Raw genomic sequence first — 24,560 nt, 5'->3', positions numbered from 1 at the left:
TGGTTCTCATCTTCCCACTGGGATATAAGCTCTATGGAGATATTTGTGTTTGTTGAATCTGATAGAATTGAATTGAAGTTGAAAATTAGATTCAGTCCAATTCCATATTTATTAAGTGCCTACTGTTTGCAAAGCACTGGAGATAGAAAAAAATGAATGTCCCTGCCTCCAAAGAATAAGCATTGCACTAGGTTTTATCTAAACTTCCTTGTTTCCTGTACACAGATGACATTTAATAAATGTTAGTTGTATTCAACTGAGAAATTACATGGCAATCAGGGTTTCCAGGTAGAAATCAGTATCAGTTGTTCACCAAAAAGCTGGAAGAAGGAAAAAGAAATACACAAACGGTTCTGGTGACTTTAAGTTGAGTCAGAGGCTGAAGGGCTGACAAGGAGTGAAGAATTGGTCAAGAATAATTCCATGGGCCCCTTGCCTGACTGGCTGGTGAATTATTCAGAGGGCTGGTTAATTTCAATTAACTGAGCTCTGAATCCATTTCTTCTTACGTATTTGTTTTCCTTTCCATTATGAAAGGCTGGCTTATCGATAAGTCAGTTTTGTTTATTGACTTACTGTATTAGTGATAACTTGAAACTGTCATTTCCAGCACTCTTGTGTAAAACTCTGCAATATGCCCAGACATCCACCAGAGGGGAATGTGCACCAACATTTGAGGCTTCAAAGGCTCAAAAAGAATGTATCCAGTTCAGTCTAGCTAAGGATTTTGGCCATTTAGAGCACTAAATTTAAGAAAGATTGTCTTTTTCATTTTAAAAAAATGAGATCAAGGTTTTAATTTTAACAAGTTCACTGCTTTATATTTATTTCCTGACCTCAATCACCATGACCTCCTTTTTTCCTTACTGACCCATGTACTCACAGAATAAGAAAGGTCCCTGAGAAATGAAGTTCTTTAGTCCAATCCCCTGCCTTCAGCCCAGATGACAGCAAAACCATTGGAAATGGATGATTCTTGATTCTGTTCTTAAAGAGCTCCAAGGTCAGGAAATTTCCATTTTGGTTTGTACAGATCTCTATTGTTGTGTTTCTTTAAGGTCTGTCTCTGTTCAGGAATTTTTATTCTTCATTAGTTGATATCTTCCCACTCCCCCCAATCTGCATTTAATCTCTCTTGAATCTCACTATTCTTCTCTTCTCCTCCCTCTCCCTTTTCTCCACTTTTAATGTTGGTCTCTATCTCCTTTTCTTTGACTCTTGTCTTTTTCAAAGCTAGAGGGAAGAATTTTGTTTAAACTTAGAGAAGAAACAGTTGGAGGAGCCGTGTGGAGGGCTTGGAGGAAACAATGATATTGAAGAAGGCAATCTGACCAGGAAATGCAACTTACTCCCGCAAAAACTGGTTGGTATCACCAAAGAGATTAGAGGGGTGTCTCCAAAGAGATCAGGCTTTGGGGAATGGGTACCACCTGCAAGACAAGGGATGGTCACATTCCACCTGTGGTGGAAGGCCACAAACAAGGATTATACAGTCTTTGGTCTGCTGTGGGGTAAGGAGTCCCATTTACTCCATTCTAGTTACAGTCTGGTCAAGTTCTTGACCAAAGATGGCTGCACACATATAAAGTACTTCATACACACATACATATGTGTGTTTATATCTCTATTTCTCTCTCTATATATCTGTGTATCTCTCTATATATGTAACTATCATCTATCTATCTATCTCTTTGAAAAGTCTTAGTGTAGTTTTAAGCCATTAAGACTATTAAGGCTTTTAAATTTTCAGGTTTTAGTGAGAAAAAAAAAACTACAAACAAACAGAATTAAACTTGCAAATAGTCTCCTTACCACCCTTTCCATCCTTCCCATGAGGTCTCTTCTGGATATTGTCACCAAATACAAATGAATTTCTCTTCCCCATCATCTAGGCAGCGTGGTATAATAGATAGAATATTGGATTCGGAGTCAGAAAGATCAAGGTTCAAATCCTGATCTAGACATCTGCTGGCTAGCTGAATGACCCTAGGCAAGTCCTTTAACCTCCTGGGGCCTCAGTTTCCTCATCTGTCAAATGAGAGGGTAAGACTCAATGACCTCTAATAGTTCTTCCAGTTCTAAATCTGTGATCCTGCAGTCTATACTTTTTTTGTTTGTTTGTTTGTTTTTGTTTTTTTGTTTTTAGTGAGGCAATTGGGGTTAAATGACTTGCCCAGGGTCACACAGCTAGTAAGTGTTAAGTGTCTGAGGCCGGATTTGAACTCAGGTACTCCTGAGTCCAGGGCCAGTGCTCTATTCACTGAGCCACCTAGCTGCCCCTAGTCTATACTTTTAAAACATGATTATTTGACCTTCAGTGTGGTTGGCACAGAAAGCCCCGCTCTGTCCATTGTTATGGTAGGGAGTTCAGGGCTAGGACAGGGCTGGTGGGAAATTTTTAGGCAGCAGTCAAGGACAAAAACATAATTCAACTTCTTTGGGCTCTATGCTATGGCTAGTGAGTCCAATTAGAGCCAGCTGGGAATATAGTTTTAGGCTGTGCTGGAAAAACCCACAGTTTTAGGATGTGTGTAGGGGAAATGTGAATGACACGGGGCTGGGACCAGCTAACCCTACCAGTAAATCACTTAGCAGCATACAAATGAGTTAACAGCCAGATGACTTCTCTTCCCACCTTCTCCTCCCAAAGCCAGTGGCCACACCTGAGCCTTTTCACAGCTGATTTCTTTGTGTTTGATCTGTGTCTCCAGGGAGGGAGGCCTTGATCTGTGTATTTGGTTATGCTTGTATTCCTATAGAATAGGAGGAGCAGGAAGCTATTTACACACTTGGGCATCCTCACCGTCTTTGGCTATCTATGCTCCCAGGACCCAGTGCAGAGCTTTAGGTACAGTAGTCATTTAATAACTGTCCATGTGAATTACATACCAACCTCTTTTGTTTCTATTTGTGGAGGAAGGGGCACAGGAAAAGAGAGGAGAAGAGAGAAAGAGTGAAACAACAAAACGTCCCACTATCTCTGGAGGGTAGTCGCATGCAGCAGTAACATGGTGGTGGAGAATTTCTTTGACTTGGATTGCTGTATGGTCCAGATGACAAACTATGCCTCCTTTGGAAGCACCAGCCCAACAATTCAGATCAACAAGTATTTTATTGTGTAAATCAACTGAACATCAAAAGAAAGGTTATTTTGGTGAAGCTGAGCTCTGTAATGTTGGAAATACCAACAAATAAAACATATACTACATAAAAGGCAAAACAAAAGTGTAAATCAAGCACTGTTCCAGGCACTTGAGGATAGGGAGTGGACCTGTGATTTCACTGGTATTGGGAGGAAGGAAATAGACATTTATTAGGTACCTACTGATAGGCTAGACACTCTGCTAAGCACTTCACAACTCTGGGTGGTAGGTGCTGTTAATTATCCCCAGTTTATAGTGGATGAAACTGAGGTGGACAGAGTTTAAATGACTTGCTCAAGGTCATAAAGCTGATAAGTATCTGGGGCCAGATTTTTTCTTTTTTTGAGGCAATCGGGATTAAGTGACTTGCCCAGGGTCACACAGCTAGTGTCTGAGGCTGGATGTGAACTCGGGTTCTCCTCACTCCAGGACCTATGGTCTATCCACTGTGCCACCTAGCTGTCTCAGGGGCCGGATTTGAAACCAGTTCTTCTTAAATCTAGGTGCCTCTAGAACTCCTGGATGAAGGGACTACCCCCACCAATTCAGATCAATACCTTCTCTGCAACTTTTTTTTGCATGGCAATTGGGGTTAAGTGATTGCCCAGGGTCACACAGCTAGTAAGTGTTAAGTGTCTGAGGCCAGATTTGAACTCAGGTACTCCTGACTCCAGGGCCGGTGCTTTATCCACTGCGCCATCTAGCTGCCCCCTTCTCTGCAACGTTTAATGTGAGACAGTTGCCTAGAGTACTGAGAGGCTAAGTGATTGATGATTCCATGGTTGCACAGCTGTATTGGCTCAGAGGCAATATTTGAACTCAAGCTCTAAGGCCAGGTCTCTCTCCGTCTATTCACCATGCTGTCTCCCATGTTGGAAAATAAAAAGATAAAAACGAAATGGTCCCTGCCCTCAGAGAACTTTCCTTCTATGGAAGGAGTGGGGCACTCACAAGAAGGAGAGAAGACTAACAAGACGGGGAGTCTTCTGGGAGGAAGCAGCTCATGATTTGAAATTGCAAAGAAAACAGAAATGCTAAGAGGCAGAGGGAAGGAGTCTATTGCAGTCATCCAAGTATATACCAGGCATTCTAGTATATTAATTCTCAGAGGCAATAAATGGAGACCTGAGTTTAGAGAACAGCAAGGAGGCCAGATTGGCTGGAATAGGATGATGAAGGGGAGGAATGTGCAGTAATTCTGGATAGATAGGTTGGAGACTAGCTAAGTACAGAGTGATATCTTCATGATGAATGACTTGGCTAAAGAAACCCATGATCTGTGGTCATAAATAGTCCAATCCAGGAAATGGGACAGGCATTCTCCCCTACCCTGTGTTAGTGAGAAAATCAAGGGTGTTTTTGTTTTGGGGTTTTTTTTTGGTAATTGCCACGTCCCTCCCATCAATTACCCATCTGATTAAAAGTCTGTTTTAGTATTGGTGAGTCTGATCACATGTTGATTTTTCTAAAGATTTCTCGTTTTAAATAATTATGCTGTTGGTAGCCCATGATCCCAGATTCAGACATGAACTAATTCTTTCCACTGGGGTGCAGCATGGGTGAAGGAATGAGTTGATTGTTTTTTTCTTACCTTTCACACACGAATCCATCCAAAGAGTATGCTCACAACACCTAGACAGCTATATCCTCCCTTATTCACTAGGTCATTTGTCTGGGCTGTCTCTTGACTATTTCCAGTTCCTTTGAGTTCACTCAGGGTGATTCAGGTTTGCCTCCTCTAATCTCTAAGGGGCGACAGACTATGACTTGTTCTGGAGTAACCTCTGCCATTGTATTGCCATTTGAACTTTATTTTGCAAGAAAAAACAAACAGTGGAAAGATGGATGCTGTGGCCCACATGCTCCCAATACTTTATAAGAAAAGACTAAATGCATTTTCCCCATCCATATCCAGCTCAGTGTCTGAAATGTGGTTGTGTAGGCTAAGCTAGGTTCTTACCTTATTCACAAATAAACATTTTCCTCCTGGTTTTTTTTTTTAATAGTCTGTATGTCTTATGTCAAAGATTATGGAGGTGAAAGAGACCTTTCAGGCCACTAGCTTCATCTCTTTGCCAGGTCAATGAGAAATAACACTGTCTGCCCTCATCCAGCCCTGATTAGTACCATACCCCATAAATGCTCTAATTCCCCTCATCTTTCCCCTTCCCCTTCTCCCCTCCTAAAAAATAAAATAAAATAAAAAACAATTTAGCTTTGGGTGGGGAAGAAAATTAAAGCGGGGCTGGGTGTGGCACTTAAGCAAAGAAGAACAATCAAGATTTGATTCCAACTTGCAACGCGTAAAGTCCCAGTTGAAAGGATGTGTACTCACTTGGTGAATCAAGCCTTCTCTGGCTCCTGGCTCCTTGCTTCATTTCAATCATCTGGTACGCCAGATAAAATACAGATTTTCTCAGCTACAAACACAGACCCCAGACCATTTTCCCCCTGGCTTGCACCTCCTTTTAAATGCTGAATGCCAAACAAACTCATTTTCAGCATTTTGGGCCAGCTACAGTTCAATGAGATAGCCCACTCTGCAGTCAAGACTTATTTCTCCCTCGCTATGTTTCCAAAATAGGTATGGGTTTAGAAAGCACCCTGGGTCCTCTTTTAGCTATTCACCAATGGGATCATAGAAACCCAGGCCATTCTACCTTTAGCTCATGTGTGGGGGAAGGGAAGATCATACATGGGAATCCTTCTTTGTGGAATCCAGAAAGAGATCTTAACTCTGACCTAGATAGATCACTCCTGCAAGCTGTTGGGAAACTCATCATGTTCCCTCAGCTGCTGTTCTGGACTGAAATGACCCCTTAAAAGACCATTGCCTAGAAATCAAACTGAGAACATCTCTCATTACACAAGCCTCTCTGGGTTGGAATGAGAATCAATTTTCCCAGCCGGATGGGTCATTGTTTGTGATAGGCTTAACCAGTGAGATCACAGGGAGGGCTTGCGAGCTAGCCTGCCTGCAGCCAGGTGTTCAATCCTACATAAGCAGAATGGAAAGAAGAGCACCCGGATGAAGAGCCTGAAACCTGATACCTTTCCTTTTCCCCTCCCCTACTTGAGCCCCATGTTGGCCTGCACACCTCTCCTTAGAAGAGGATGACTTTGGATTTTAAAGGAACCACTCCAAATTCCAATGAGATGGGTTAGGGGCACTGATAGTAGCTCTCTTAGGACAAGCCTAACTGTGCATGAAGGAAAGACTGTTGGATTTGACTCAGAAGGCTTGGGTTCTAATTCAGACTCTGTGGTTTTATCACCTGTGGGATCTTGGGCTAGTCTCTGAGAAATGAGGAAGTTGGACTGGATGATCCCTATCTAATATTCCTGGGAACTACTGATAGATAACTTTAGATAACACCTCACCTACTCAGTAGGAAAGGCCTGGGAAAGGCCCCACTCTATCAAGGTAAATTTCTGTGTGAACTTGGCAAATGTGAGTAAGGAATACTGGATTTGGGGATGGGTACATTTGTCTGCGACACTTTATTGGTATCCCAAAATAGCTAGTCCTCCTAAGTGTTGGGCTGTTTCCATAAAATATTTAGTCCAACGGAAAGAATATTACCTTGGAGTTAGAAGACTGGAGTTCAAACCCTGCCTTTGATGATTAATCTAAGTGTGACTTTGGGCAAATCACTTAACCTCTCTGGTCCTAAGTTTTCCCCCATCTATAAATGAAGGGACTGGACCAGATGGGTCTTCCATGTACCTCAGTTTCCTCATCTATAAAATGAGGCACAAGATGGCCTCTAAATTCCATTGTAGCTCTTGAGATGTGATCTCATGTGCAAAATAAACCTGTACATCTCTCATGGTATCAGGTCACCAGGTAAGGCTTCCATCAATTTCGCTGTTGTTCCCTCTGAAGACAAACCACAGGTCCCTTTGGCAAATACCAGATTGTACTCAGCAGTTGTCCAACCTGGATTTTCACCCATTAAGCTTTTGGTTCACTGCCCAGTTTTATCTTCTGTCTGAGGTATTATTTTGTTCAGAGTTGGGGTTGAGCAGGGTCCTAAAAGAAGCAGATGGGCCCCTGCTGTTCCATCACTGATAGGTACATACCGCTCCTGAATGTGTTCTGTCCCGGGGTCTTGGATGGGTCCACACACTTCCCATCCACCAGCTGTAAATCTCCTTTGCAGCTGCTGCACTTATCACAGCCAATCCCTGTGCAGGTCTTGCAGGTTCGGTGACATGGCTCACATTCTCCAATTTCAGTGTCACTGTAGAAACCAGGGCCACACTCTCTGACACAAATGCCACCTGGGAATGTGGAAAAGAAAACATGAAGGGCTGGCATTATATGGTGCAACTTTTGTCTGAAAAGGCAGACTATGGCATAAAAGATGTTTTGTCTTCCTTAGGCCATAAGAAAATAGAGTCAAAGTCCACCCTCACACACAGGGGTCATTATTGAAGAACACTGTGTACTTTCCCACCCCAAGCATGAGCCTCTTGGACCATTAGGAATCCACTGGAAAGACTGGTATTTTTAGCCATACAACTTCCATCAAAATCAATGGTCCATCTCAACTATCATTAGTGGGACGCTGTGGCCATTTTACAAGGTCACTTGAGAATTCCTGCTGTGGGACTGAACCTTGAGAGAAGATTCATGAGGCCCTGTATGATTGCCACTCCAGAGGTCCAATTCCTGTTCTTATTCTCATCGGGAATAAAGACATTGAAGAATAAACAAATAAATGAATACCCTGCTTAAGTCAAAAAGAAGCTTTGGCTATAACCAAATTCAAATATGCTCCATATTTTTAGGGCCTGAGATGAATCATAGATTTAGAACTGGAAGGGACCTTAGTAGTCATCTGGTCCAATGCCTCTTGTTTCTTTCTTCTCTTTCTTTCTTTCTTTCTTTCTTTCTTTCTTTCTTCTTTCTTTCTTTCTTTCTTTCTTTCTTTCTTTCTTTCTTTCTTTCTTCCTTCCTTCCTTCCTTCCTTCCTTCCTTCCTTCCTTTCTTTCTTTCTTTTTGGGCAGGGCAATGAAGGTTAAGTGACTTGCCCAGGGTCACACAGCTAGTAACTGTCAAGTGTCTGAGACTGGATTTGAACTCAGATCCTTCCCTGGACTGCAGGACTCAGTTCTCTATCCACTGTGCCATGTAGCTGCCCCTGCAATGCCCTTGTTCTTGAAAGAAACTGAGGTTCATAAGGATTAAGTGACTTGCTCAAGGTCATACAGGCATTAAGTAGGAGAACTGAGACTTGAACCCAAGTCTTCCATCTCTAGATCTACACCAGGAAGTATCCTAATCATTTTCTATGTGACTGTTCCCTGCTTACCAAAAAGATAAAAACCATCTTCACACCAGTAGCATTCATTCTGGTCACAGTCCCCACAATATTTGCTGCAATCTTTACATTCAAAATCTTCATTGTAGGTCTTCTCGGGACAAGTTTTATGGCAGCGCTGCTTGTACCTGTTGAGAAAGAATTTGAGGTTTTCCATAAGGTGATCTTTACATGAATGTCTTTCACAGTAGGACTACATGCATTGTAGGCTGAGCAGGGGTGTGCTGGAAGAGTCAGCTCTTACTAGCTCTTTTTTTTTTTTTTTTTTTTTGCGGGGCAATGGGGGTTAAGTGACTTGCCCAGGGTCACACAGCTAGTAAGTGTCAAGTGTCTGAAGCTGGATTTGAACTCAGGTACTCCTGAATCCAGGGCCGGTGCTTTATCTACTGTGCCACCTAGCCACCCCTCTTACCAGCTCTTAAGAGCCAATTGTTAAGTTTTCAGTGAATGATTACATTCAGAAATCAGCAAACACCACAAATCAAGACTTGAGTTATCATGTTGTTGATTGTCTAGATTGAAGAAAAGTTATAAAGGAAAGGTAATAATACAGATTAAACACAATAGTATATCATGCATACTTTTTTTTTCCCCCTCATCAGCACATTAGTCCTGGGTGGCCAGTTGAAAAGACCAAACCAAACCCCTTAAGATCTTCCCTTAAGCTTTGGAGCATCCGAAAGACATTAAAAATCAAGCTTTCTTTATAGCGGATGATTCTATTTATGTGGAACTTTTCTATAGGGAAATTTGTATCTAGTATTATATTTCTGGGACCTAAGAAAGATGCCCCATAGGAAGCACTATGGTGGTCAAGTGAGAGTGAGTTTGTTATGGGTTCTAAAGACAAGTAGAGTTGGAAATAGAAATGGGTTTGGATCTTTGCAGAAACTAATAATAGCCTACACTTGTATGATGCTTTCCTACTAATAAATACGATCTTTCTTATTAGGGATAAGGGACTGCTATCAGTTTCTTTGCTTTTGTATTCCTAGCACTTGGTTTATGGTAAGTGCAAAATAAATGCTCCTTCATTTATTTATTCTTCATGGCCCTGTAGGGTAGGACACATGTTATTAACTCTACTAAATAGATGGGGTAGCTAAAGATCAGAGAGATCATGTGGGATGTGCTCATGGTCACATAGCTCCAAGGGCCATTGAGATGCATCTTGTGAGGCATTGGCTCCATGACTTCTACCCAGAGATGTCTATATTTCCTTAATGTATCTGTGTAAATGAAGTTTTCAAAGTATTTGAGGATCCTTTAGCAGGCCAACTGCTATGTAAATGCCAGCTATGAGCACAATGACAAATCAATGTCTGCTCTCCAAATGTCAGCTGGCACACCTTATAATTATCAAACTTCAAATCTGGTTTGGTGTTTGTGTGTGTGTGTGCACTTTAAAAATGTAATAACAATTTAAATCAGCAGCACAAGAGTGTATCAGTTGAGGACAAGCATTCACCAGAGGGACCAATAGATCAGCACACCTGAATAGAAAGATTCACATCTCCCACCCACCCCCACCCCCCATCCCGCTACCCCCATCCCCAGTCCAAAGGGTAAAGTATTAGCCAAGAGATACTTTTAAATGGTAGAGGGTTGTTGTCATTAATGGAGCTTAGGGACAGATGAGTTGACTACAGGAGAATTGATTATGGTTTACAGAGGCACTCCTTTCTGTTAAAAGAAATTTAATACTATATTTCCACATAATTATAAAACTTTAGGTCTGGAAGAGACCTTAGAGATATCTAGTTAGCCACTCTCATTTTAAGGAGGAGAAAACTTGGTGCCAACAGGTAAAGGGACCTTGCCTGAGGTTGCACCAGGTTAGTAGCAGGGGGAGGACTCAAAACCAGGTTTCCTGTTTCTACTACCCAAGGCTTTCTCCAGACCACAAAAGATCATTAAGTCTCTCCTGCATCTGAATGATATGCTACTTAAACCATTTAGTCATTTTGAATCAGGACCAAGTGATTTCATTGGTGTCTGGACCTGCTGGTGGAGAAAAATTCCTCCTACCATTGCAGATATGCAACTACCTGGAACTTAAAGCATATTTTAAAGAGTTGCTAGGGAAACTGAGAGGTGACATGATATGCTCAGGGTCACAGAGCAGATATGTGTTAGTGGCTGGACTTGATCGCAGGTCATTCTAACTCTGAGGTTGACTTTTAACCCATTTTGTCAGGCTGCCTCTACTGAAACCTTACTAAATGACACTTGTAAACTGATGAGACCAATGTAAATTCTAGCCTAAGAAGAAGAAAGAGCTGTATGAAGGGGGCTTTGACCCCACTCAAAAACCCTGAAGTCTCCCCTTATTTTTGTGTGGGTTCTCAGGCCACTGCAAGGGATACTTGGGGGATAGACACATGAATGCATTTGGTCCTTTTTTTCCTTTTTTTTTTTTTGCAGGGCAATGAGGGTTAAGTGACTTGCCCAGGGTCATACAGCTAGTGAGTATCAAGTGTCTGAAGCTGGATTTGAACTCAGGTCCTTCTGAATCCAGGGCCGGTGCTCTATCCACTATGCCACCTAGCTGTCCCTGGTGCTTTTCTTAGATCTAGAAAAGACTTTTTCTACAACCTGACTGGGTGACATTCCAAGGTCTTCCTAATGCCAAACCTAAAACTCTTCTGCTTCCCTTTTAAGTACATTTTATTTTATTTTTTTTGCTCTCAGTGGAAATAAAGAACGGCTATTTACCAGGAACCAAATAATGTTCTTGAGAACTCATATCAAGGCTTTTCTAAAAAAGAAAAGAAGAAAAGAAGGAGAAAGAATAAAGAAAAGAAAAAAGAAGGAAAGAAAGGAAGGACGAAAGAAAAACTCCTGCAAGCCAGGTGACCTAATTTTCTGTCCTTACTCTATCACTAGCCACCTTGATGATCTTGGGAAAATCACAAACTCTCCATGACTCAGTATCCTTGTCTGTCTATGGTGGGACTAAGATTATCTCTATTATGTCTTGTAGGGTCCTTGTGAGGATGAAATGATATCATGGATATTCGGTAAACATTTCTTTTGTAATTTGTGCCTACCAGGTACAAGGCATTGTCTTATACTTATTTTGTACCTTGTACGTACTAGGTAAAAGGCATCATCGTATGTGCTGCAGGTAAAGAAAGATGAAGAAGATACAAACCAAGACTGATTTCTGCATTTTTCAGGGGGGGGGGCAGGGCAATGAAGGTTAAGTGACTTGCCCAGGGTCACACAGCTAGGAAGTGTCAAGTGTCCAAGGCTGAATTTGAATGCAGGTCCTCCTGAATCCAGGGCCAGTGCTTTACCCACTGTGCCACCTATTGGCCCCCAATTTCTGCACTCTTACTAGAGAAAAGAATTTATTTTGGAGCCAGGTAGGAGAAAGGCATTTTGTAACATGATCAAAGGAATAGAGTAATGCCTGTCTGTGTTGATGTATTGAAATATGAATTCCATTAGAAATACCTCCAATGCTCTTAGAGGCATGTGAATTTTAACAATTTTGCCAAAGCATCAGTATGAGCACTGGTACCTAGTGACCATCAGAAAATAGCTTATATATGTGCATGGACATACATGTTGTATTACAATATATTACATCCTTTATATAGGCCTATGTACTAGGCCTGCAGTTTCATCAGTATAATAAGTACCTGGGTAAGGAAACTCTACCATTGCAGGTCAGCCCTTTCTCTACAACCTTCCCCCCCTTTTTTTTTTGGTGAGGCAATTGGGGTTAAGTGACTTGTCTACGGTCACACAGCTAGTTAAGTATCTGAGATCAGATTTGAACTCAGGTCCTCCTGACTCCAGGGTCAGTGCTCTATCCACTGCGCCACCTCGCTGCCCCAACCTTTCCTCTTAGAGAATTGCTTAGAACACAGATCTTTGGCAATATGTGCAGTCACTAAAGAGTCAATATGGTTCAGAAGCAGGACCTAGATCCAGCCATTTAATCACTAGCCATTAGGATCCACTGCCTCTCATTACGTGTCCTATTATGTTATACATGTTCTATTATATTTATTACATATAGTCATAAACTCTCATTTATTCAAAGTAGGATTATCCAGTTTGTGGATTACCCAGGTCACTTAAGTCCCTTTCTTCTTCCCTTTGCCACTTGCCTTTTGGTCACTTCTTTGCTCATTAAATAATTCTGAAAAAGAAAGGACTGGTAAAAGGAGAGAAGGTGGCATTTAAATTAGCTTTCCTTCCTGGTGATGGCAAAGGGTTACAGCCTGGTGACTTGTAAAACGTTTATGGAAGGATTAAAATTGGGAAGTAAAGTAAGGTTTCTGGATTTTCTGTTGACTTCATTTATGTGTGTGTGTGTGTGTGTGTGTGTGTGTGTGTGTGTGTGTGTGTGTGTGTGTATGTTTCTTTTTCTTTTAATCTCTCATTTGCTGAGGATAGTTAAGAGTAGACTATAGCTTCTGACCTCGGAATGGCCATTCTGAATTCAGGCCAGAAGCAGGACTCCATGTAAACATTTTGGAAAAGTTTATTTAGGGGACTAGCATGATATTAGTGTCTGTCCATAAACAGGGGAGGTCCGAATCTTGGGAATGGACAACAAGGATTCCTAGACACCAGTGTCAGGCTGGATGACTTCCAGAATCAAGAAAGAGAGGGCCTCCTTCTGAGTCAAGAAAACAGCTGGGCTATTATTTCTAAATCCAAAAAAGAAAAAAAATCACTCATTAATAGCCTGACAGTGCAGAGTAGCTCCAGGCTGCTAGGCCTATTTGCTTTAATCATTGGCTGTGGGGTTAGGTCAGCATTGCTTAAATTGCAGAAAAGTTAGTGACAGCGCCACAATGTGATGGAACTTACAAGTAATATCCTGTAGTGCAGGATGTACAGGTTCCTGGATCATCTGAAATAATAAAAATAATCATTAAAAAAAAGCACAATGAGTTTCCCATTTTGAACAAATGACCATTTAGAAGAAAGTGACATTTCTTTTTTATTTTTATTGCTCTTGTCTAAAAGGAAAAACCTGGGGTGTTTTCATACAGTAACTTTGTCAAGAGGACCAGAACTTGAAGTCACATGGCTCATTCCAGGATGGCTCTTTCTAAAGAACAAGAATCACCTTGACATCTGTTCTTCTTTCACTTATTAATTTCTTAATTTTGGTGCAAAGGTAATTTCATTGGTGCCAGGTATTCCATTGTGGAAATTCCTTCCCCAGACTCAGACCCGCAACTTGTCTGTAACTCCAAGTCTTAGAAGAGCCGCCTAAGGAGGCTCAGAGGTTAAGGGACTTACCCAGGGTCATGTAGCAAGAATGCGTCATGCCCTCTAACCAACTGTACATCAGCTCCATTTGTTTTCAGAAGAGGCAAGTAAAATGAGAGAACTCAAAAATGTTGGAAACCATATTGGACACTGACTGCCAGGAAGGACAGTCTCAAACTCTTAAACTGCTGAGGGTGAGTTTAATACTATTCATACATTTAGATTCTGCTAAGGTCTGAAAGCAACTGTGGGCATGTGCTGGGATTGACAAGTGCTTCTACACACAGAAAAGAATGCTTGCTTTTGACTATGAATGAGTATCCCATTATGCCTTTTGTACTGAGAGCAATATCATGCAAGTTAGGCTAGTTTTTCCTTAGAAGGCATCAAAATCATCCTCAAGACTTAAGTGGCTCAGGGGACTAAAGGCTGCAGCTGTTAACATCAGGACAACTAGTCCAAAGGACCTCTGGGTGCACTCTGATACTTGGCTGACAAATGACCATGAACAACACAAAGGGAGTTGATTCAGCTGAATAATCTTGCAGTGTCCTTGATGCATATTTTTGTTAAATATCTTTCTCTGCTATGGCTAAATAAATCACCTATTGTTAACTATTGAATGAATTACAAATGTTTCATTTTATTCCAATATGAGACTTAAACTATCAGGGGACTGGCTTAAGTCAGTCCCATCCCAGACTACTTTTCAGTGTCAGGAGTGCCATTCAGAAGGAAGGCCCCTTTGAAATGTAGACATTTGGTTTTCTTAGTTCAAGTAACTACTGAAGATTCTGTACTTCATAGTATTCTTAGAGAAGCTCTCTGTTCTCTTTAACCCATAATGATTAGATGTATTTATGCTATGAAGAAAGTCATCCCTTTCTTCAAAATCTTGGAACTGGAAAGAAAGATTCAGGGAGGACCTTGAAAAAATTTCCTGGCCATTCATCTCAATGCCTCTATGTACTAATTGACCACAGTTCTATAGTGCATTCAAGTATATATAAAATGCTTTCCTCAAAACCACCCTGTGAGGCAAGAAGTATAATCCCATTTTGCTGATAAATATACTGAGGTACAGAGATGTTAAGTGACTTGTCCAGAGTCTACATGGCTGGTAAGTGTAAGACCTGGGGTTTGAACCTCAGGGCTTTTGGTTCCAAGACCAATGCATCTACCATTATATCACATTGTCTACAAGGAGATCTGAGAACCAATCCTATTTTTAAACACCTCAAGGGAACTCTAAACACCATTTAGCAGACCATTCGGCTAGGAAACAAGCATCATTGTCAGTGGGCTCTTTCCTAAACCTGGCTTCCATGATTAATTCTTCTTCTTCTTCTTCTTCTTCTTCTTTTGGAAGGACAATAGGGGTTAAGTGACTTGGCCAGGGTCACACAGATAGTAAGTGTCAAGTGTCTGATGTCAAATTTGAACTCAGGTCCTTCTGAATCCAGGGCTGGTACTTTATCCACTGTGCCACCTAGCTGCCCCTCCCATGATTAATTCTAATACAAATCTTGCCTTTTCTGATCTAAATAAAGAACTTCTGCCCCTCTCAAAATGCTCTAAATACCTTAATATTCATAGGTCACCCCCCTTCTCTCCTCTCTTGGCTTACTAAAGATATTTCTTTAACTTGTGCTGAAAGACAACATTTTCTAGGCCTTTAGACTTCTTTGATTTCTCTTTGACGCTTCCCTTTGAGATAATCTCTACACATTTGAGAGAACTATTCTAGCATTATTCTGACTTAATTTTTTGGTTCAACTCATTAGCTTCTTGGTAGGTCTTTGGCAGGAAGAGATTTCCACCAGCTAGACTGTTATGTAGCTGGTGAGACAACTGCTATCTCTTTCAACCCCCAAATTAGGACTGAATGGTACTAGAAGAGTACTACTGAATGTATAGAGTGTCTACATGAAATAGTATAACTTATCAGGCTCAAAATAGCATTGAGTTTAGTAAGATATGCTCTTTTTCTAATTAAATCAAATGTTTCCTGCTTGTCTTTTTAATAGCCATGCTACTCCACTGATCATCTTTCATCCATCATGACATCCAAATTTTTATCTGCTCTTTTTCCGGATACCTAGCTGATTCCTTTCTTGTATATAGAGGTATCTTATCTTTCCTAAGAATAATATATGAAGAAAGGACTGGACATGGAGTCAGGAGAGAATGAAGTTTCAATTATAGCTCTGACACAAGAGACCTAGGTTCAAAACTCAGCTATGTGGTTACAATCTCTCTGGTTCTCAATAACCTCATATGTTAAATGGGAATAATAACACACTATTTCAAAGTTAGTTCTGAGGATCCAAAGGGATGATATGTGTAAAGATGAACTATATGTAAATGTCATGGGAAGGGAGTGGGTTGGAGGGAAGTAGTTATGATGATTGATTATAATGGCAAAACATATGGTACCTACTTTGCTGGGCTTTTATGAAGAAAACTCTCTGTCAGGCTTAAGGTACTATATACAGGTTATGATGAACATGATACTATCATCCAAAAAGAAAGATGAACTATATGAATGTGAATGGTCATTATCATCATATCACATCACCACCACCACTACTTCCATCACCATCAACCTTCTCCTTCTCCTCCTTTCCCTCCTCCTCTCCCTCCGTCTCCTCCTCTTACTCCTCCTCACAGTTACTGTGAGAAAAGAATTAGTAAACTTTAAAGCCCAATATAAATTGGAGATTCAACTACATTGACTTATTCAGTGGTTGAGTCTGACCATTTCTCTATTTTGAAAATACCCCCCCCCCCCCCGCAAAAAAAATTGAATCCTGCTGTCCAAGGTGCTAATCATGACTCCTTCCCAGATGAATGAGCTTATTCTTTATTCATTCATGCAGGTCACTGATGAAAATATTAGATATTACCATGTATAAAAAAATGCATCCACTGACATTGTTTTGAGTTCAGGGACTTTTCCTGCTCAGTTGCATGTTGAACTGGGTACAATAGTTTCCATAAATGAATAATGCATAGAATGGTAATAGTTTCACATAACACCTTATGAATGCACATTTCACATCTCTCATTATTGTTAGTTACTCTAAAGAATAATTAGTTTATTTTTTAAAAAGTCTTCCTTCTCAGAAGACCCATAGGCTGCATGTTAGCTAGATTGTACAGTGAAAGGCAGCTCCTTTGAGGTGATCCAAAGATAGGAAACCAAGCTTAGGCACTTGAACTTTATTCTAAAAACAGGTTTCAGTTTGGTGGATGAGAGATGGTGTTTCACAAAGGAAAATGAAGCTTCCTGGTTCCTGATATGCGACCAAGGATGAAAACACGCGCGCGTGCGCGCACACACACACGCACACACACACACACACACACACCACACACACACAGCTTAATCAAACTAAAATTGTGAGCTGTTTTAAGGGTTGCTGTATAAAGCAGAATATTTTTCAAATATTGTGTTTTTCAAATATTGTTAAATTGTTTTTCTGCTATGATACATATTGGCTTGTGAACCCAGGCAAGTAATTTAATCTCTTGGTTCTTTGGGCAACTTCTCTGCTGAGAATTTGCCAACCTGAATTGGTAGATAGAGTTTTCTTCATTTCAGAGTTGGCTGTATTAATGAAGTCACAGGTCTGGTTCTTCTTCCTAGAGCCAAGTTATTGAGGGGACAGAGTATATTTTGATAAAAATCTGGACAGGGGGTGGGGTACGTGTGGAATAACCATGTCAGTTAGGATTCAGACAGAGCCTCATGCATTTGGGGAAAAACCTTCAGAAACAATTGCTAATTTCTAGCTCTTTACATCCTGTCGTAGGAAAAGGTGTGAGGAGATGTTTCGTCCAGAGAGAGGATAGAATCTTTCTTTTTTGAGAAAGCTCACATCTGTTGTGTCCTTTTAGAGAAGAGGGAAGGGTACGGGGGGTGGCAACACTGGCTGGTCTTTAGAGTTATTGATTATTCAGGATTTCACTTCATAAAATGCTGTTTCCTGCTCTGGGGGCATCAATTATGGAAATAATCAATGACCTGATGGACAATTGAACCATATTGCTGTGGAGATTTGACTTCTTCTCTTTGACTTCTTGCCTCCAAGCAACAGCCAGTCTTCTTCATTCTACCTAGATCACAGACCCAGAATTTGAAGAGCCTCAAAGGCCCACTTGGTATAACACCTTCAATTTTACTAGAAAGTGAGGCCAAAGGAAGTTAAAAGACTTGTCTAAAGTTTGACAAATTGAACCCAGGTCCTTTGAAAGTACTTAGCACAGTACCTGTCATGCAGTAGGTGCTTAATAAATGTTTATTCCCTAATTGAGGGAATGCCCATCATTTCATCATTTCAGGGATGGCTGAAAAAGTTGCTGTATATGAATGTAATGGAATACTATTGTGCTGTAAGAAATGATGAGCAGGTAGATTTCAGAAAAACCTGGAAAGACTTAAGTGGACTGATGCTGAGTGAAGTGAGCAGAACCAGGAGAACCTGTACACAGTAACAACAACATTAGCTCTTCTCAGCAATAGAATGCTCCAAGACAATTCCAAAGACCTCATGATGGAAAATGTTCTCCACATCCAGAAAAAAAGAACTGTGGAATGTGAATGCAGATTGACCCATACTGTTTCTATTTTTTTTTCTTTTTTGAGGTTTTTCCCTTTTGTTCTGATTCTTCTTTCACAACATGACTAATGCATAAATATGTTAAATGTGATTGTACATATATAACCTATATCAGATTGCTTTCAGTCTTAGGGAGGGGGAAGGGAGAAAAATTTGGAACTCAAAATTTTATAAAAATAAATGTTGAAAACTATCTTTATAAGTAACTGGAAAATAATAAAATACTTTATGATAAAAAATAAATGTTTATTCCTTTCCCTTTTGATACCAGATACACATCTCCCTTCATTGTACCACACTGCCTTATCCATCTTTTCTATTCCTACTACAATCCCTCTTTACAACCATCCTAGACTATTATAGTACCCTTCTAGTAGGTTTTCCTGCATCAGCTCTCTTCCCCTAGTAATCTGTCCTTTATACAACTACCAGATATTTCCTCTTATGCAAAATTATGGTTTTATCACTCCTGTCTATGCTCAGAAACCTTCAGTGGTTCCTGGTTATCAAGTAAAATTTTAAAATCTTTTGCCTAGCATTGAGGGCTCTTCACATGCTGGCAACAGAATAAGCCATATTGCTATACTACTCACTCCAGCCAAACCATGTTATTTGCTGTCCCTCACACATGGCCTGAATTTTCCAATCTTTGTGTCTTTGTTCATGCTATTCTCTTTGCCTGGAATATGCTCCCTCACACTCTTTGTTTTCTGAATGTCTCTTCATTTTTTAAATCCCAAATCAATGCCCCTCTCTCCCTGAAACCTTCTCTGATTCCTCTTGTTAGTAATGAGTAGACATCACTCAACACTTTGTTTTGTGTGTATCTAATGCACTTACTATATAGCTGTGTGTATTATAATTATTTGTATTTGCACCTTATTTCCCTATTAGATCATGAGCAGGCACTATGCTTTACCTAAACTTTGTATTCCTCTCTCTCCCTTTGCATAATACTCTGTACACAATTATTATTTGTTGTTGGATTATTATTGTTATGACGCTTTACCACCTGGGGGCTTTAAACATTAGATGTGTGTTGTTTAGTTTCTCTTTGAATGACCATTCCTGTTGAAAGTGAAGTTTGGCAAAAATTAGTGCTCAAATCCCTTTCCTCAATAAAATGAATCAGAAAGGCTACATTTTTGAATCAGAAAGGGATAAGACTGAATCAATGGATTTGAATTAAAAGGGACCTCAGTAGCTATCCAATCTAAACATGAATGGAATTGCTACCACAATATACCAGACAAATGATTATCCAGACAGGATGTGACCTTTAAAGGCACTCATTCACATAGAAGTGATTCTTTCCTAGAGTTTGTGAACTACAGAGTGTTCTAGAGTAATCAGAGGATTACTTATAAATATACACCATCCAGTATGCCATTACCTTTTCATCATAAGAATGATTTTTTTTTAAACCATCGTACATTATAATAACATAACAGGGAGGACTGGAAATTTTTATCTTCAACAATCTTCCACGTTCCCTTTCTAAGCCTTTTGACTTTCTTTCAATGGCCCTCCTACATTGGTCCTCCTGGGACCATTCATGTATCCCTATTATTCTCTAGGCCTAACTTCCCAATGCCAATACATCAAAACTAAACTTTCTTTTGTTTCATTTCCTTAAGGCTATGCTAGGTGAATCACATAGCACCTAATTATCTAAAAGGGGTGTATAGGGTATTCAGGGAGGACTAGCACTTCCATTGTGAAGGCTTGCAGAGCCTTTTGCAGGTCTGCTCATTCACTTTTTTTTTTTTTAAGTGAGGCAATGGAGGTTAAGTGAGTTGCTCAGGGTCACACAGCTAGTAAGTGTTAAGTGTCTGAGGCCAGATTTGAACTCAGGTCCTCCTGACTCCAGGGCCAGTGCTCTATCCACTGCACCACCTAGCTGCCCCTGCTCATCCACTTTTGCCATGCACCTGTCACCCAAGTCTCCCCTTTAGCTTCAAGAAGCTGTAGCTTGTGCAAAAGCACACCCTGGTAAACTATCTCACCAGACTAGCTAAATCAGGTTGAGGATAACTGATAGACCTAAAATGTGTTGGTGAGTTATGGGGATATCTACCCCAAAACATGTATAGATTTTCCTCTGTGGAGTGGGCAGAAAGAGAACAATGTTCCAATGGCCACAAGGGTGTTTGAATCATCTATGGAACACAGAGCTTGTTTTGAAGATGCCAAGGTCATCCATTGTATCCTGGGCCATTGCCAGTAGTCTTCACTTTTGTCTTACTCTGGACTTCAGTGACTCAGGAAGAGAGAGTGGGGCTGATGACTTTGTGCAACTTGGCCTCACAAATCCAATTAACACACGAATAAAGATATGATTCGGGATGTCATTGGTCCTCTTTAAAAAACAAAGGATGAACAACAACAATAATCTGAAGAACGATTATACACTAAGGAGTCCATGGATTTAAGTGCTATTTTACCAGGGTGATTTGCCTTTGAACTAGGGACTCCTGATGAACCATCTCTTAATTTAAAGGAATGTGCTATTATATCTAAACAAGGCCAGAAGAGCACTGCACAGGATGATGGGATGATAGAGCTAGAGCTGGAATGGGGACCTCAGAAGCTATTTGGTTGAACTCCCTCATTTTGCAGGTGAGAAAACTGAGATATAGGGATCAAAGAGGTGGTATTATACATGGTCTCCCAAAAATCTTAGTATAGTTTTTAGCTATTTTAGCTATTAAAACTTAAAACTGCACTAAGACTTTTAGGATACTCTGTATAATAGAAAGAACATTTTACGTGGAGTCATGAGACCTATCCTTGGATCCTGACTCCAACATTTAATAGCTCTGTGACCATAGATCAATTTCTTCATTTCTAAAATGCGACTAATATTTGAACTACCTATTTCTTTTCTTTTCTTTTCTTTTCTTTTCTTTTCTTTTCTTTTCTTTTCTTTTCTTTTCTTTTCTTTTCTTTTCTTTTCTTCCTTTCTTTCTTTCTTTCTTTTTGGTGAGGCAATTGGGGTTAGATGACTTGCCCAGGGTCACACAGCTAGTAAGTGTTAGTCGTCTGAGGCCAGATTTGAAACTCAGGTCCTCCTGAATCCAGGGCCGGTGCTCTATGCACTGGGCCACCTAGCTGCCCCTTAACTACCTATTTCAAATACTTATTGTCAGGCAAATGCTCTATACATTTTATAGTTCCAGATAAATGAAAATTATGATGAAGATAACCTTTCTGGAGCCAACCCAAAATATTTATAAAATTGAAATTAAACTGTCCTACCCAAAATAATAGAAAAGAATTAATATTTGGGCTGGGAGTCAACCGTATATAGGGTAATGAGAATATTAAGATCAATCACATAATAATCCTGTTTCTATCTTTGATTTCCATCTTTGGTTAAATACTTGTATTCTTTTTCCAGGTAAAAGCTATTAATAAGAAGCTTCTCATTGTGGTTTTATCTGGGTTGTGGAAAGATAATCCAGAGGGAAGCATTTCAGGTAGGAAATCACTGGGTTCAGATATTTGGGAACAGGACTACTATAGAACCTGACATACTGGGTTTGGGGGGGACCATATAATTTGGTTGCACTTTTTTCTTTTGAATGGTTCTTTTTTTCCTACTTATCTTTTCAATCCTTTTTCTTAGGAAAGCTAGTCACCAATCCATGGGGTGCTGGCTGAAACAGTGGCAGATGTTTCTAGAAACTTTTTGGAATAATTCATTTGTTCTTGCTTTTGGTGATTTGATCCCATAAAAGAAATAGATGACTAGGAAATGGGGTTATTCTTGGCTCTGCCATGGTCTTGCTGAATAACCTCGAGCAAATTGCGTAGGGTTAAATTTTTATTTTATTGTATTGTATTTTCTTTTTTTTTGCAGGGCAAGGGGTTTAAGTGACTTGGCCAGGGAACAGCTAGTAAGTGTCAAGTGTCTGAGGCCGGATTTTGAACTCAAGTGCTCCTGAATCCCGGGTCAGTGCTTTATCCACTGTGTCATCTCACTGCCCCAGGGTTAAAATTTACTTTTTTTTTTCTTTTTTTTTGGGTTAAATTATCTTAAAACAGATTCTTGTTCTCTATAAATTCCTGCAGTTGGATAGATTATCAGTAAAATATCCACTCTGTGTATGGTATGTGTGCAAAAGAGAGAAACAGAGATAAAAAAACAAAGGCCAAAGCAAGTGAGACATAAAGGACAGAGGCAAAGATAAAGAGACAGAATAGATGGAACAGGAGACAAGAGATAATAAACACAACACAGCAGGGAGAGAGAGAGAGAGAGAGAGAAGAGAGTCTCTGTCTGGGAAGCTGTACAGTAGATGCAGTTGTTTCTAGAACTGCTTTTTGTAGGTATTTGAAAAAAATGATCAGTGATGCATATTCTCCTCAAGTAAATATGTACTTAGTTACGAGATGATGCCATCCAGATTTGAGAAAAGTCACTGACACATTTTCATCCCACCCTGAGGATAATGACCTGGGTGAGAGATTTATGAGCCCCAAAGCTGAAACTAATTATAAGACTTACTAGCCCCCAAAACACATAATCAAGCAGACACTGAACTTACAATCCCTTTGAACAATTTCGCAATCACTTATAGAACTGCCTTACTAACATCATGGTAATTTGGCTAAAGAAGACAGAAGAGCAAAAAGAACTGTGATGATAAACGGTGACATAGATACAGACTAACAAGGGTGAGTGTGTGTGCTGTGTGTGTGTGTGTGTTGTGTGTAAGGGGGAGTCACTAGCAATTTTCAGTCATCTTGTCCTCACTGATGTCCAAGAACAATGAATAAAATATTATTTTAATTGTTTGGCAGTACAATGCATGAAAACTGACAACTGAGAAGCATCCCTGTAAGAATCATGTACTGGAAAGGACTCTTATAAAGTTATCTGAGGCTGTGTCTACATGTCAGTCAAAATAATATTGGAGAAGGGAAACATATTGGAAACTATTCAATTTGGTAGTCTACCAAAATTACACTGGACCTTTAGCTATTGCCCCCATCTATTGATCCTGCCTTTTTCTTACTCAAACAATAGAATTTCTGCCATGTAAAACATAGACAAATTGTGGGTTTTCTTCCCCTTCTACTACCTTAAGTCCTATGCATAATACCTAATTTACTCATAGGTAGAAAGTACAGAGTCAGCTAGATTGCTATGGGGACCTAATGGGAGTTGGGGTTGCTTTGGGATGTCCTAATAGAACTCACTGTCAAACTGACTGTGATGGGGCCATTCATTGACTCAACGTTCTTTGTATCATATCATTTATTGAATGCCTCCTATATGTAGAGCACCTATGGTAGGTGTTTGGGTCAAACACATCACCTGAAAAAAGCTGGGTCTTAGCCTTGGTGGACCTTATAATCCAGTAGTAACACAGATTCTTATACTTAATATAATTCTACTCAATAGGATAATACTACTTAGTAGAATCATTAATTTTTTTTTTCTTTTTTTTTTTTTTCTTGCGCCGGGCAATGAATGGCTAAGTGACTTGCCCAGGCTCACACAGCTAGTAAGTGTCAAGTGTCTGAGGCCAAAATTTAACTCAGGTCCTCCTGAATCCAGGGCTGGTGCCTTATCCACTGTGCCACCTAGCTGCCCCTAGTAGCATCATTTAAGAATTGAAAAATAAACTGCAATATTATATACAAAGGAGAGAATACTTATTGACCAGGGAGAACAAGGAAGGCTACATGCCACTTGCAAGTTGGGCTTTAAAAATGCATGTCATTTATGATTAATACTCTGAGGCAATGAATCTTATTTGGTCCATTCTTACCTGTTTCTTTCTATGTACTTTTGGGTGTCCCTAGTGTAGCAGACAGAGCACTGGGCTGGAAGCCAGATAGACCAGAGTTCAAATCTAGTCTTGGACGCTTACTACCGGTATGACACTAGAGAAATGTGAAATGGTGACATAGATACAGAGTGACAGGGGTGCATGTGTGCACCTCTGTCTGCTTCAGTTTCCCCATCTATAAAATGTGGATGATAATAGCATCTACCTCCCAAATTTGTTGTGAAAACTAAATGAGACATTTTAAATAAAAAGTGTTTTGCAAACCTCAAAAAAAGGATGTGTATAAATAGATCAAGAAGACAAAGAAGGGCCTTTTAGGCACAGGTGACAGTGTGAACAAAGGCACAGAGGCAAGAGAACACAGGGTATGGTTGGGCATAAAATAGTTGAGTTTGGTTGACACATAGAGTGCAGCGAGGGGAATAATCA

General features: G+C 40.1%; 1 protein-coding gene across 1 annotated transcript in view; it reads right to left on the bottom strand.

Annotated features, from left to right (window-relative positions):
- PCSK5 (proprotein convertase subtilisin/kexin type 5) overlaps positions 1-24,560 on the bottom strand; it is a 649,923-nt gene that overhangs the window by 58,389 nt on the left and 566,974 nt on the right. The window contains 3 exon segments of the mRNA XM_043976670.1: positions 7,227-7,427; positions 8,462-8,598; positions 13,301-13,343. Coding sequence (XP_043832605.1) covers positions 7,227-7,427; positions 8,462-8,598; positions 13,301-13,343 — 381 coding nt within the window.

Source organism: Dromiciops gliroides, chromosome 1 (genome assembly GCF_019393635.1).
Source record: "Dromiciops gliroides isolate mDroGli1 chromosome 1, mDroGli1.pri, whole genome shotgun sequence".
In the NCBI taxonomy this organism is placed as follows: domain Eukaryota; kingdom Metazoa; phylum Chordata; class Mammalia; order Microbiotheria; family Microbiotheriidae; genus Dromiciops; species Dromiciops gliroides.
The sequence above is the reverse complement of the archived record's forward strand: the minus strand, read 5'-3'. Positions and strand labels throughout refer to the sequence as shown.